The sequence below is a fragment of the Phoca vitulina genome, unplaced genomic scaffold (assembly GCF_004348235.1).
Source record: "Phoca vitulina isolate PV1807 unplaced genomic scaffold, GSC_HSeal_1.0 scaffold10, whole genome shotgun sequence".
NCBI classification, from domain to species: domain Eukaryota; kingdom Metazoa; phylum Chordata; class Mammalia; order Carnivora; family Phocidae; genus Phoca; species Phoca vitulina.
In genome coordinates this window covers 33,865,895-33,881,199 of record NW_022589713.1, presented here as the reverse complement: position 1 = coordinate 33,881,199, position 15,305 = coordinate 33,865,895, and the positions used below count along the sequence as shown (strand labels likewise).

The window sequence follows — 15,305 nt, the reverse complement described above, 5'->3', positions numbered from 1 at the left end:
TTTTTTTGTTTGTTTGGCAGGTTGTTTGTTTGTTTTACAAATTTGAGGTTTGTGGTGACCCTTCATTGACAATGCAAGTCTATCAGTGCCATTTTTTCCAACAGTATTTCCTCACTTTGTATCTCTCTGTCACATTTTGGTAATTTTTGCAATAGTTCATACTTTTTCATTATTATTTTTGTTATGTTGATGTATGATCAGTGGTCTTTGATATTACTATTGTAATTGTTTTGGCACAATTCATATAGGCATGAACCGTACCTATAGGAGACAGTGAGCTTAATTGATAAATTTTGTGTGTATTCTGACTGCTCCACCAACAGGCTGTTTCCCTATCTCTTGCCCTCTCCTCAGACTTCCCTATTGTCTGAGACCCAGCAATATTGAAATTAGGCCAATTAATAACACTACAGTGGCCTTTAAGTGTTCAAGTGAAAGGAAGAGTTGCACGTCTCTCACTTTAAATCAAAAACTAGAAATGATTAAGCTTAGTGAGGAGGGCATGTTGGAAGCCAAGATAGGCCGAAAGCTAGACCTCTTGCACCAGTTAGCCAAATTGTGAATGTAAGGAAAATTCTTGAAGGAAATTAAAAGTGCTGCTTCAGTGAACACACAAATGAAAAAAAAGTGAAACAGGCTTACTGCTGATATGAAGGTTTTAGTGGTCTGGATCAAAGATCAAAGCAGCCAAACAACATTCCCTTAAGCCAAAGCCTAATCCAGAGCAAGGCACTAACTCTTCAATTCTGTGAAGGCTGGGAGAGGTAAGGAAGTTGCAGAAGAAAAGTTTGAAGCCAGCAGAGGTTGGCTCAGGAAGTTTAAGAAGCCATTTCCATAACCTTAAAGTGTAAAGTGAAGCATCAAGTGTGGTTATAGAAGCTGCAACAAATGATCCAAAGGATCTAGCTAAGATACCTAATGAAGGTGGCTACACTAAACAACAGATTTTCAGTGTAGATGAAATAGTCTTATGTTGGAAGAAGATGCCATTTTGGACTTTGATAGAGAGGAGAAGTCAGTGCCTGGCTTCAAAGTTTCAAAGGACAAATTAACTCTCTTGTTAGGAGCTAATGCAGCTGGGGCTTTTAAGTTGGAGCCAGTGCTCATTGACCATTCTGAAAATCCTAGGGCCCTTAAGAATTATGTTAAATCTACTCTGCCTGTACTCTATAAATAGAAAAACAAAGCCTGGATGGTAGCATGGTTTACTGGATATTTTAAGTCCACTGTTGAGACCTACTACTCAGAAGAAATATTTCTTTCAAAATATTATTATTCATTGTCAATGCAGCTGGTCACTCGAGCTCTGCTGCAAGTGTACAACAGGATTAATTTTTTGTGCCTGCTAACACAACATCCATTCTGCAGCCCATGGATCAAGGACTTTCAAGTCTTACTGTTTAAGTGGCTAACTGAACATAAAAAAAATAAAGGGAAAAAAATATATTTTGTAAGGTTACAGCTGCCATAGATAATGATTCTTCTGATGTATCTGGGCAGAGTAAGTTGAAACCTTCTGGAAAGGATTCACCATTCTAGATGACATTAAGAACATTCACGATTCATGGGAACAGGTCAAAATGTCAACATTAACAGGAGTTTGGAAGAAGTTGATTCCAGCCCTCATGGATGCCTTTGAGGGGTTCAAGACCAGCGGGGGAAGTAACTGTGGATGTGGTAGAAATAGCAAGAGAACTAGAATTAGAAGTGGAGCGAGCCTGAAGATGTGGCTGAGTTGCTGCAATCTCATGATAAAACTAATTTAACAGATGAGAATTTGCTTTTACAAATGAGCAAAGAAAGTGGTTTCTTGAGATAGAATCTCTGTGATAATGTTGTGAAGACTGTTGAAATAACAACAAAGGATTTAGAGTACCACATAAACTGATCTAATAAAAGCAGCATCAAGGGGGCGCCTGGCTGGCTCAGTTGGAAGAGTGTGTGACTCTTGATCTCAGGGTTGCATGGGTTTGAGCCCCATGTTTGGTATAGAGAGTACTAAAAAAATTAATTAAAAAAAAAAAGGCAGCAATTTGTCTCATCTTTTTAAGTAAGCTCTACACCCAATGTGGGGGTTTGAGCTCATGAACCTGAGATCAAGAGTTGCATGCCATACCAACTGAGCCAGCCAGGTGCCCCAGATTGACTCCAATTTTTGAAAGGAGTTCTGCTGTGGATAAAATGCTGTCAAACAGCATCACATGCTACAGAAAAATTCTTTGTGAAAGGAAGAGTCATTTGATGTGCTAGACTTCATTGTTGTCGTATTTTAAGAAATTGCCACAGCTACCGCAGTCTTCAGTAGCCACCACCCTGATCAGGCAGCAGGCATCGACATTGAGGCAAGACCCTCCAGCAGCAAAAATATTACAAGTCCCTGAAAATTCAAGTGATGGTTAGCATTTTTTAGCAATGAAGTATTTTTAAATTAAGGTATGTACTTTTTTTAAGATATAATGATATTGCACACTTAATAGACCAGTATGAAAGGGAGGTACACAGGGGCGCCTGGGTGGCTCAGTCGTTAAGCGTCTGCCTTCGGCTTGGGTCATGATCTCAGGGTCCTGGGATCGAGCCCCACATTGGGCTCCCTGCTCTGCGGGGAGCCTGCTTCTCCCTCTCCCACTCTCCCTGCTTGTGTTCCCTCTCTCCCTGTGTCTCTCTCTGTCAAATAAATAAATAAAATCTTTAAAAAAAAAGAAAAAGAAAAGGGAGGTACACAAAATGATCTCCAAAGGCCGAAGGAGCCATAAGATTGAAGAAAAAGGCCAAGTCAAGCTTGACAAAAAATGGTTTATTAAAGGGACTTGCAGACAGAAGTGTGTCTTGCAAGTAGATCTACAAGTAGATCTCTGCAACCCTACCCCCATAAGACCTACTTTTACAGCCCTAGAGGCTGAGTAGTACAGGCTGGGAGACCACCTGGGAAGAAATGTTTGAGAATCATAGTCGTATCTCTAGAGCAGATCAAGGACATTATGCCCTAAGTATGGTTAAACAGAAGGAATGGGGAAGGGGGGGGGACTGTGCTTAAGAAAGCTTCTGGTCACAGAGCGGTCATCATGGCGGATTTGTCCAAGATGGCGTTAGGTTGGTTCACACACTCCACCCCTCAAATATGGCTCTCATAATCTCCCATGCCCATCTCTTCTGCAGTGTTCCCTTGAGCCATTAGAGAGGGGCTCTTGGCAGTAGGTTCCTTTGCCAGACTGTGTTCCAGTTGAAGGCATAAACCACAGCAGTAATACAGATAGCAACAGGAGAAGAGACCTATGAAAAGGGGAGCAAACCACATATCTAGCATGACTCTCATTGTAAACCATCCACATATGTCCATGTTCATTGCAAGAAAGGGTTTCCTTTACCAGAACATGAGAAGCAGCAGGCTGAGGATAAAAGAGTAAATGTTTAGTAGGTACTTGTCTGGGGATATTCTCTTCCTCTATTGAGATGATTCTAGTGCCTTTGCCCTTTGTCAGGAGCACAGAGGTGGCCTGAGGTGCACGAGCAGGTGGGACATACCAGACATGTTGCCCTGGGGCCCAAGAGTCAGTCTGTACATGTAAAATTAAAGGTGGTGCAAACAACCATGAAAGGCAACTATAATGCCTTTCAGTATGGATGCTTGTCTGGAATACGTCTATGTTGACTGTTTTGGCCCCAACTCCAGCAGGAACAATGGGGACCACTTTAGCTCTCTGGGACATTTCTCACTCTGGCAAGAAATAGCCTATCATTCCAGGGGAAGTTGCCATTCTAACCCCTGTTCAATTCCCTCCCCCAGGAGGATGGGCTGAGGAGACTGGAACCACAGTTGTCCCTAGTCTGCTGTGAATCAGCAACCAGCGTCTCAGGCCTCATTTTCTGGATGGCAATAGTCCAAGGCATGCTGGTTTTGGTACCTAACCATGCATTTGGGGTGGTGCCACAGATGGTCTCAGTCGAATTTAACAAGTGTATAGTTTCTGGCAAGACTTGTCTATCCATGCAACCGTGGCGCCTGTAAGAGAGCTCTGAGTTGAGCTTTAATAAAGAATGCCATTCTTCTTTTCAGTTAGCCTGGTGGCCTGTGGATCATAGGGTAAATGAAACCACCAATGTATGTCCTCACATCATATCTAGTGAAATGTGTTTCCATATCACAATCTATCCTTTGAGGATATCTGTACATGGCACTAAGTTCTAGGGCATTGCTGGTGGCATTTTGATTGGCTCTTTTACAGGGAAGGACTTAGATGAGCCCTGGCTGTATCCACACAAGTTAGTGTTCTTTTTCCCTTGACTCATGGTTAGAGGGCCGATATAATCAGTTTGGCAATCTAAAACCAATTTGATCACATGATGTATGTGTCTTGTGGTGTGTGGAACTTCCTAGGTGTCAAATGGGAGCAGATCAGGCAGTTACTGATGCTGCTAGGATGTCAGTATAGCAAAGGGGCATGCCAGCTCCCTTCATTATGTTTCAACCCGCCTTACATTGCAATGCCCACTGTGCTTATAAAAGCATGCAGCCAGTTTTGAACTTTGCATGGGGGTAAGGGCCCTGATTTTTGCTAAATGTCTGCCTCAGTATTCCCAGTGTGTGAGACAGGCCTATGCACTGAGACATGGAAAACAGTATGAGAGGCTGCAGGGTCCCATATTCCACATATCCTTCCATAATTCTCCCCATAATGGGTTCTGTAAAACTTTTCAGTCATCCTGAGCCCATCAGGCCCTTATAGACAGCCTAACTATCCATGCAGAGAGTAAGGGGTCAAGGTTCATGCATACATACCATCTAGGCAGCTCTCAATTCAGCCCATTGGCTGCTTTTATTATCTGCAGTCTCAAACCAGATAGTATCAGTCTGGAGTGGGATTATTCCTGCAGTTAGTGACTAGGATTCCTTCTAGGAGAGCCACCCGTATACCAAGCATCTTCAGAAATAGGGTATGTGCCTTCCTTTACTTGTGAGGGGGTCTCCGTAGGAGGCTTTTGGGGGGTGATCATTAAAGGTTTCGTACTCTGCTGGCTCCAAGATACCATGTAATTCAACGCTCCCAGGGGACCGTTGGCAAGAACACTGTTGTTGTAGGTAAGCATGCCATCTTTGCAGTGTAGGGGCTGGTGTTACAGCGGAGGCCAGTCTTGTGAATATACAATCTAGCCACCCCGTTATAGGCAACCCAGTCTGGACAGTTACTGGAAGAGTGGCAGTTAGGGCCTCCACTTGTTGAAGGGCCTTATAGCCCCCTATACTTGTTGTTCAATAGGAAAGTATCGTATCTTTGTTCTCTTCCAGAGTTGTGACCAAAAGTTCAATAGGGTTAACTTTCCATGCTGTTCCTGCCAAAATGCCCAACTTATCCCATTTGGCATAGTGGTCACATCTAGGGTCATGGGGATACTAGGTAAAGGCATTCCTAAGGCCTGTGCTTGAGTAACTAATAGCTTGGTCAAAGCCAGCTTGATGTTCTGCCCAATGCCAATGGGCTGCCTTTTTCACCAGATGGTATAAAGGGTACAGGCATTGTGCTAGATTGGGCTTACGCCCCTATAGTACCCCAGGAGATCTAGGAACCCTTGCAGTTGCATGTCTTAGGAATCGGAAACTGTTGGATCTTGTCAGTCACAGAGCCCAGTATGAGACACATCTTAACCTGACCAGGTAACCCCCCAAAACTTGACTGCTGGCCCAGGGCCTTATACTTTTCTGTGGATTGATGGCACGTCCTTGCTTGTTCAGATGAGAGCAGAGACTGTTCAAGTAAGACTCTAACAGAAGTCTTCAGAGGTTAGCATCACATCATTGACATAATGGAACCTTTTAACTGTGAGTAGTGGTGGATATAAAGACAAATCACGAGCAGTCCTACCATGATAGATAGTGGGGCTGTGCAAATATCCTTGTGGCAATACCTGGAATGCCCATTGTCAACCATCCCATGTGACTCAGGATGCAAAGGAATACTAAAAAAAGCATTGGGGGAGGGGGGGTGCCTGGGTGGCTCAGTCGGTTCAGCCCTGACTCTTGGTTTCAGCTCAGGTCCTGATCTCAGGGTCGTGGGATCGAGCCCTGCATCAGACTCTGTGCTCAGCTGGGAGTCTGCTTGAGATTCTCTCTGTCCCTTTGCTGCCCACCCCCCACATGTGCTCATGTGTGCACACGTGATCTCTCAAATAAATAAAATCTTTTTTTTTTTTTTTAAGATTTTATTTGAGAGAGCACAAGCAGGGGGCGTGGCAGGCAGAGGGAGAGGGAGAAGCAGGCTCCCTGCTGAGCACAGAACCCGATGCAGGGCTTGATCCCACGACCCTGAGACAGGACCTGAGCTGAAGGCAGACGCTTAACCAACTGAGCCACCCAGGTGCCCCTCAAATAAATAAAATCTTAAAAAAAAAAAAAGTAAGCATTGGCTAAATCCAAAACCACATGGTAAGAGCCTACACCATGTACTATTTGTTCAGTGATTTGGGTAATATTAGGACAATCTTACTTAGTTCTCTATGAACCATGGTCGTTCTCCAGGTGCCATCTGGTTTCTTCACAGGCCATACAGCACTATTATAGGGATTTTTTGCTGGCCTGATTATTTGTACTCTTGCTAATTCCCATATAGTGGCAGGTATTTCCTCAAATCCTCCTAACAACCAGTATTGCTTTACATTTATAACCTGGGGAGGGGTAACAGGATCCCAATTTGCATTTCCCCTTAAGACAGTTTTAATTACTGTAAATCGAAAGTGAAATTCTCCTACAGAGCTTTGTAGTAGTTTTTTCCCAGAAGAATGTATATGGTTAATATATTCTCCAGTATTGGAGAAATGAAAACCTCATAAGGAGCAGTTGGGCTTTTATTCTCAAGCGCGCTGTTGTGCATTTCACCCTTATGCTTTTCTTTTCTTTTTTTAAGATTTTACTTATTTGTCAGAGAGAGAGCACAAGCGGGGTGAGCAGCAAGCAGAGGGAGAAGCAGACTCCCCGCTTAGCAAGGAACCCGATGTGGGACTCGATCCCAGGACCCTGGGATCATGACCTGAGCCGAAGGCAGCCGCTTAACTGACTGAGCCACTCAGGTGTCCCTAGAGCTTTTTTTTTTTTTTTTTTTTAAGATTTTATTTATTTATTTGACAGAGACAGTGAGAGAGGGAACACAAGCAGGCGGAGAGGGAGAAGCAGGCTCCCCGCTGAGCAGAGAGCCCGATGCGGGGCTCGATCCCAGGACCCTGGGATCATGACCTGAGCCCAAGGCAGCCGCTTAACGACTGAGCCACCCAGGCGCCCCTAGAGCTTTTTTTTTTTAATACAAATTTTAGCAGTACCATCCAGAGGTAGAAAATACTACATAACTATAATGCATACATATGGACACACAGAAACACACAGATACAGAGACTTTATAGCTTAAAATTACTGCCATGAAATAGGTACAAAACTCACTCGTGAATGTTGGATCTAAATTTGTTTTTTTTGGTAGATGGAATAAGGTAAGGTAACCTGTCTAGATGGCTTAAGCTTTTTCCACTTGTATTTGGAGAAGATACTTAAGATTTATATGTCCTTTTAACAGAGAGAAAACCAAATTCTAATTTTTCACCAGCTTTTGATATTAAAACTCATTTTAATATAAATTCATTTTAATCTTAGCCAGCTTGACCACACATAATATTCCTTTCCAAATAATCCTTTTCCACAGACCTTCTACAACTTTCTCCATTCTGATTTTGTCCTGTTTTTTTTCTCTTCAGACCACCAGATGCTCTTTAGGACAAAACTATTTTTTTATTCCTCAACAAAAAAGCATCTCCATTTTTCATACCTTCTCCTACTGAAAACACATCCTACTTACCTGGCATACAAAGATATTTCCCATGAGTTCCATGGTTTAGCATCCCAGGCTGGCTTCAAATGATGGTTGTAATCCAAAGTTGCCACATTTGGGGCGCCTGGGTGGCTCAGTTGTTAAGCGTCTGCCTTGGGCTCAGGTCATGATCCCAGGGTCCTGGGATCGAGCCCTGCATCGGGCTCCCTGCTTGGCAGGAAGCCTGCTTCTCCCTCTCCCACTCCCCCTGCTTGTGTTCCCTCTCTTGCTCTCTCTCTGTCAAATAAATAAATAAAATCTTAAAAAAAAAAAAAGTTGCCACATTTTATGTCCTCCAGGGCGCACAAAGTGACAGATACACTGAAGTCTCAATTTGTGCATCCTGGGTTTAGATAGAATCTACCAAATTAGAGAGCAGAAGAGATGTGGATATAGTCTCCTGTCCTTCTCCAGTTGTAATTCTTTATCCAACTGCCTTATTTCATTTCTGACACTAGCCAGACATTGATGGTCACCTGAAGGGCCCATAGGAGCAGCCAACCAACCAGGGTCACTGCTTGGTGGCCTTCCTTACCCCAGTGGGTCATGCAACTTTGTAATAGCTCTAATCCATTTGGCATCTTCAGGGTGTCCCCATACTCATTCAGCAGTCCATAGGCATCAAGCAAACAGATTGTGCCTTCCCACATTAATGTGGTCAGCCACTCCAGGGTTTCCCCCAACAGAAGCTTCGTTTCCTTGCCCATTCTTCAGTCTCTGGGCTCCTCCTGGCTGGCTCACCAATTGTTCTATGAAAGGGAGGTAATATGCAAAATGATATGCAAAGGCTGAAGGAGCCGTAAGACTGAAGAAGAAGGCCAAGAAGTCCAGCTTGACAAAAAATGGTTTGTTAAAGGGGCTTCTGGACAGAAGTCCCTCTTGGGCAGCTGCAAGACAAGTAGATCCACCTCCTATAAGACCTGCTTTTACAGCCCTAAAGGCTGAGGCGTACAGGCTGGGAGACCACCTAGGAAGGAATGTTTGAGAATCATAATCTCCAGAGCAGATCAAGGACATTATGCCCCAAGGGTGTGGTTAAGGGTGTGGCTAAACAGAAAGAATGGGGCAGGGAAGACTGTGCTCTAGAAGGCTTCAGATCACAGAGTGGTCATGGCAGATTTGTCCAAGATGCCATTAGTCTGGTTCACACAACAGTGTAAACATAACTTTTATATTCACCGCGAAACCAAAAAATTCGAGACTGACTTTATTGTGATACTCACTTTATTGCAGAGGTCTGGAACAGAACCAGCAATATCTCTGGGATATGTCTGTATGTTTTATTGGCATAGGATGTTATCCACACGATTTTATTTCTGGATATAGCTCATATTTAAATATGAAGATAGTTCCTGGGACCCTAGATACCTACCTTATAAGCCTCTTCACTGTTCATTAAAATTCAAAGTGTTATTCTCCCCTTAATTCCCTTATCAACAAATGATTATTGAATACTTGCTATGTACACAGAATGGTTTGTTTCTCTCAAAGATGTGGGACTAGTTGACAAGACAAAACTTACACAAATGCAACAAAGAAAAATGCATTATGAAAGGATCACTCAGGCCAGAGAGGAACATAAACTGGGACATCAGTTATGAGATGAGCTCATTCATTCATTCAGCAAACATTTACTAAGGACTTCCTATGGATGTAAGTCAGTTTGTTAGTCCTCACAGCTATAAAGACAGATTAGCCAGGCTTGGCTCTCAGAGTTTACAGTCCAGCTTTTGAGGGGACAGATAATGAAAGACTGAAGTATAAAATGGTATTACTGTACAAGGAACAGTAGGAGCAGAAAGTTGAGAAGGGGATAATCAGGAGAGGATCCATAGAGTTGACATTTCAGTGAAGTTTGGGAAGTAGACTAGGTCTTTTACCAGGTATTTACTGAGCTATTGCAGTAGTTCAGGTGAAAATAATAAGCCAACAGGAATGAAGGAGGCAACAGATTAAACTGGTGTTCCAGCAGCAGAATGGCTGGTTTTTGATAACTTTCCTGTAGTCTTCGTGGTCAGTAAGAACTCTGAAGACAGCCAGGGAGATGGCAATCAAGGCAAGAAAGCAAGGAGAAGGAACAAGTGTGGGGAGGAAAGATAAGTTTTGTTAGTTTGAAGTATTTGCATGACAATGACATTCACATATAAATCCCCAGTAGGCACTTGAGAACTAAAGCCTGGTGCTCAGGTCCAGACAGGACATACCAATTTTTGAGTCCCTTAAACAGACTCTGGAAATACTGGAAGTTGTACAGAATTAAGGCAGCAAAGTTACCCCAGGTCCTGTCCTTGGCTGTGATGGAGAAAAAAATGGAGAGCTACTTAGTTGTTGAAGCTTTTAAAATCAGCCTTTAAATTCTCCAATTTTCGTACTAAGTTCTTTGACTCTGTTAACAGTTACTTTTTTAAAATTACCTAATAGTAAGTCTCATTGCCAAATTTTTATTTCTACTTTTATTTCTATACAGAAGAAATCTATTTTAATACTGCTTTGTTCACTTACTATAACACCTTTCACTTTAAAGAAATTTGGTAGATGGAAATGCGATTCTTATATGTAGTAAATAGGGAAACTTCTAGAAAGCCAACTTCTAAAGGAGAAGAAAATACTCACCAATTGGTACTGAGTTATCCAAAAAGAATAATATTTTTTCTTTATTGAGGTTTAATTGACTTAACACTTTATTATAAATTTCAGGTATACAATGTAATGGTTTGATATCAGAGTAATTTCTTTTTAATTCCAGGAATGGAAGATTGTGAAACAATGGAAGATGTATATATGGCTTCAGTGGAAACAGATCGGGGAGTAAAGGAACAGTTACATCTTTATGACACCAGAGGCTTACAGGAAGGCGTGGAGCTACCAAAGCATTATTTTTCATTTGCTGATGGCTTTGTTCTTGTGTACAGTGTGAATAACCTTGAATCCTTTCAAAGAGTAGAGCTTCTGAAGAAAGAAATTGATAAGTTTAAAGACAAAAAGGAGGTAAGTGGGTCTGTTAAAAATGCTAACTATGAATTGTAATATTTAAATTGTAGCATGAACTTTTGGGCAGTTAAAATATTTAAAAAACATTAAATTGTATTCACAGTATCTGTAATCTTCATAATATTTTTTCTTAGCCCAGGAAATACAGGATTGAACGAATTCAATCAGGACCAGCGTTTGACTTTCTGCTTTTGTTTGTTACCATGTGCAAGTTGAATTTTAATGACACTGTGTCTCAAATACTATGTAGTTCACTTCATATTGTTTGGGATCGCTGTTTCCTAGGGCTCTCTTTGTCTCATTGGCTAAATAGGATTCTTGTTTTCGGCCTTAGCAGAAAATAATAAATTTAAATATATATAAATAAATAAAATGATTGGATTCTCCTCATTTACTACTGAGAAATAAGTGCCTTACCGTGATCTGTAGCCTTAAATCTGGCCCATACCTATCCTTTTCGTCTTATTTTTATCATTTTGTTCCTCTGTCACTGTACTCCTGGGATACTGGTATACCCTTTGTTTTATTCAACGTGATGATTTTGTTCCCCTGTTAAGTCTTTGTCAATTGCTGGTTCCCTCCCTGGAACTCTGAACGCAGCTCTTTCTCCAGATCTTCACACAGCTGACTCCCTGTCATCTAGGGAACCACATAATATATTGGTTAACAGCATTGGCTAGATGTTCTTAACCTAGATTGTTACATTTTATTTATTATGTTAAGCTTATTTTGAGATAATTGTAGATTCATACGCAATTTTAAGAAATAATAGAGATCTCTTACCCAGTTCCACCAGTGCTAACATTGTACAAAACTCGTATAATGTTACCACCAAGATATTTAGGTTTATAGTCAAGATACAGAACAGTTCCCATCATTGCAAGGATCCCTTCTGTTATCTTTTTTTGCCACACCCACTTTCCTCCCATCTCCCTCCCCTTAGTCCCTGACTAATCTATTTTCCATTTCTATAACCTTGTCATTTCACGAGTGTTAACATAAATGGACTCATACAGTGCGTAACCTTTTGGCATCAGCATTTTTCACTCAGCATAACTCTCTGGAGGGTCATCCAAGTTATTGCATGTATCAGAAGTTCATTCCTTTTTATTGCTGAGTGATATTCCATGGTATTTATGTACCAAAGTTTATTTAACCATTCACTTGTTGAAGGACATCTGGGTTGTTGATATCTTAATTATTTTGAATACTTATTTGCTTTGTGAATAGATTATAGTTACAAGGTTCAGTCTTCAAAAGACATAGAGGCAGGTAATGGATGCTCTCCTCCCACCTGTTTCCCATTTTTCCCACCTAAACAGATAAATGCTGTTATTTTCTAGGGTATCCTTCATATTCTCCTCCCTGCCCCCCAAAAGTTGAAAGAATGATTCATTGAACACTCATATTTGATACTCGAATCTTGGCTCTGCTTCTCAACTTTCTGCCTCACTTTCCTTAACCGTAAAATGGGGATAGTAGTACCCTTCTCATATGGTGGTTAGGGAGATTTAAGAAGCACATTCATTCAACAAATGCTTATTGAGCAACTACTATATGCCTGGCATTGTTTTAGGTAAAAGGTATGGAGAATACAAGACAAACAAATGTATATCATGAAGAGGGCGCCTGGGTGGCTCAGTTGGTTAAGCGACTGCCTTCGGCTCAGGTCATGATCCTGGAGTCCCTGGATTGAGTCCCGCATCGGACTCCCTGCTCTGCAGGGAGTCTGCTTCTCCCTTTGACCCTCTCCCCTCTCATGTGCTCTCTTTCTCATTCTCTCTCAAATACATAAATAAAATCTTTAAAAAAAAAAATGTATATCATGAAGAGTCAGATGCTATGTAGAAAAGTAAAGTAGAGCAGGGTGCAAGGGTACTGTTTTTCTGTAGGGCAATCTGGGAAGGCCTCCCTGATAAGGTAACTTTTAGCAGAGATTTGAAGGAAGTGAGGGAGGGAGCCAGGCCCATGTGGTGGAGGAGTGCTCCAGGTGGAGGGACTAGCTGGCACAAGGGTCTGGGAAAGTGTGCTTTGTCATGTTCAGGAACAACAGTGAGGCCAGAGTGGGCTAGGAGGAGTATGGTAGGAGATGAAGGCCACACTTTGGATCAGAAGCCATTGGTTTTGAGCAAAGGAAAGACATGATCTAGGGACGCCTGGGTGGCTCAGTCGGTTAAGCGGCTGCCTTCAGCTCGGGTCATGATCCCAGGGTCCTGGGATCGAGTCCCACATCGGGCTCCCTGCTCAGCAGGGAGTCTGCTTCTCCCTCTGCCTCTGCCCCTCCCCCTGCTTGTACTCTCTCTCTCTCTAGCAAATAAATAAATAAAATCTTTAAAAAAAAAAAAAAAAAGAAAGACATGATCTAGCTTAGGTTGCATTTATTTATTTATTTTCATGTTTGATTTAAAAAAACATTGGATAATGATTGCACATGGCTCAGAAGTAAAAATGATATATAAAAAGGACTATTGTGAGGTCTAGTTCCCACCCCTGTCCTCAACCACCGAGTTCCTTTATCTCAAGCATACTATTCATTTATTTTTTTATTCATTTATTGATTGATTGATTGTAAACTCTGTGCCCAACATGGGGCTTGAACTCATGACCCTGAGATCAAGAGTCACATCCTACACCACCTGAGCCAGCCATGTGCCCCTCAAACATGCTTTTTAAATATTTTACCACTTGTTTTGGGGCATCCTTCCAAAGTTTCTTTAGATAAATACAAGCAAATAGGAATATACATATAGTTTTCTCCCACCCCCACTTTCTTACACCAAAGGTAGCATAGTGTTCAGCACCTTACATTCATGTAATATATCTTGGGAGTCCTTTCCATAGCAGTACTCAGATTCCTTATAATTTTTTTCTATTTTTTATTTTTTTTAAGATTTTATTTGACAGAGAGGGGGAACACAAGCAGGGGGAGTGGGAGAGGGAGAAGCAGGCTTCCCGCGGAGCAGGGAGCCTGATGCGGGGCTCCATCCCAGGACCCTGGGATCATGACTTGAGTCGAAGGCAGACACTTAACGACTGAGCCACCCAGGTGCCCCTAGATTCCTTTTTTTAAAAGTGATGCATATTCATTGCGTGGGTGTATACTTACTTAACCAGGTCCAAATTGATGGGATACTTGGGCTATTTATAGTCATTTGCTATTATGAACTGTGCTACAATGAATAATCTTACATATTTATTATTTTGTATGTTTTAGGGTATAGTTGTAAGATCAGCCAAAATGGGGTTTTTGAATCAAAGGATATATTGCCAAATTACCTTCCATAACAAGGGTATGAAAGTGCCTGTTCTCCAGTCTTGACAACAGTGTGTGCTTGTGGATTTTGTGCATCTTCTGGGTGAGAATGGTACTTTAGTAGTTTGTTTCCTTAATATGAATAAGGCTAAACATCTTTTGACTTGTTTTAAAATGTTCATTTTGGCTGCTGTGTTGACAACAGGCAGTTGAGGGACAAGGTGAGAAGCAAGTTTTGTGAAATGCTATTGCTCTGGAGCACTTAAACAGTTACCAATTGAGGAGAAACCACTTTAAAAATAGGGAGTGATCTAACTATGTCATGGTGCAGATAGGTCAGAAGAGCTGAGGGCAAAGACGTGGCCAGCCTTTAGAAACTTGGGATGTCTTTTTTTTTTTTTTAAAGATTTTATTTATTCATTTGAGACACAGAGATAGAGCGAGCGAGTGCGAGCAGGGGGAGAGGCAGAGGGAGAAGCAGCCTCCCTGCCGAGCCAGGAGCCGGACATGGGGCTCGATCTCAGGACCCTGGAATCATGACCCGAGCCGAAGGCAGATGCTTAACCATCTGAGCCACCCAGGCGCCCCGAAACTTGGGATGTCTTAAGAACACAGTAAAACAGTGAGATGAAGTTTGATTGGACTGGATATAAGGATTAAACACAGCAAAGATAGCTCTTTGAAAGAATTTTGAGTCAAAGGGTAAATATATTGTCCTATAAAGGGAAACGGAGCTGGAGAAGGATATGTAAAAGAGGGCTTTTTTAGGCGAGAGCTAGTGTTTGTATGCTCATGGAATGATTCGATAGAGAGGAGAAAATTGATGGGGAGGGGAATAATTGCTGGAGTGACAGTCCTGTCTAGGATAGAGGATGGGTTCTAGAAGATGGCAGGTTGTTAGATATGGTGATGGATGCAGGTGAAAGTTTAAATTGCTTCTGTTTTCTTACTGAAATAGTATGGACATCAGCTGAGAGTAAGGGGGGAAAGAAGAGATGTTGGAGGTTGAAGAGGGTCAAGGTAGGAGCTGTTAATATATTTGCTGGAGAACACCAGCTCACTTAAAGTCAGTGGTTATTGAATTGGGACCAGCCAGGAGGGCTGTTTTTTTCCCCTCCATCCATGTTCAGTAGGTGGTGTAGGCACAGTCCAATTAAGAGTTAAATTTAAGGTGGGGGGTTGGCCAGGTGAATACAATGGGATGATGATGTCAAGGT

The 15,305-nt window shown here is 42.0% G+C and overlaps 1 protein-coding gene across 2 annotated transcripts in view; it reads left to right on the top strand.

Moving 5' to 3' along the window:
* The window catches only part of NKIRAS1 (NFKB inhibitor interacting Ras like 1), a 31,395-nt gene that overhangs the window by 13,738 nt on the left and 2,352 nt on the right, over positions 1 to 15,305 (top strand). Inside the window, exons 3-4 of one of the 2 annotated variants that reach the window (XM_032408797.1) lie at positions 10,591 to 10,832; positions 10,970 to 12,452. In XM_032408797.1, the coding sequence (XP_032264688.1) occupies positions 10,591 to 10,832; positions 10,970 to 11,179 (452 nt within the window). In that variant the 3' untranslated portion in view covers positions 11,180 to 12,452. Of the gene's footprint in view, positions 1 to 10,590; positions 10,833 to 10,969; positions 12,453 to 15,305 lie in introns of those variants that run through there. The other variant, XM_032408796.1, reaches the window with a different exon arrangement.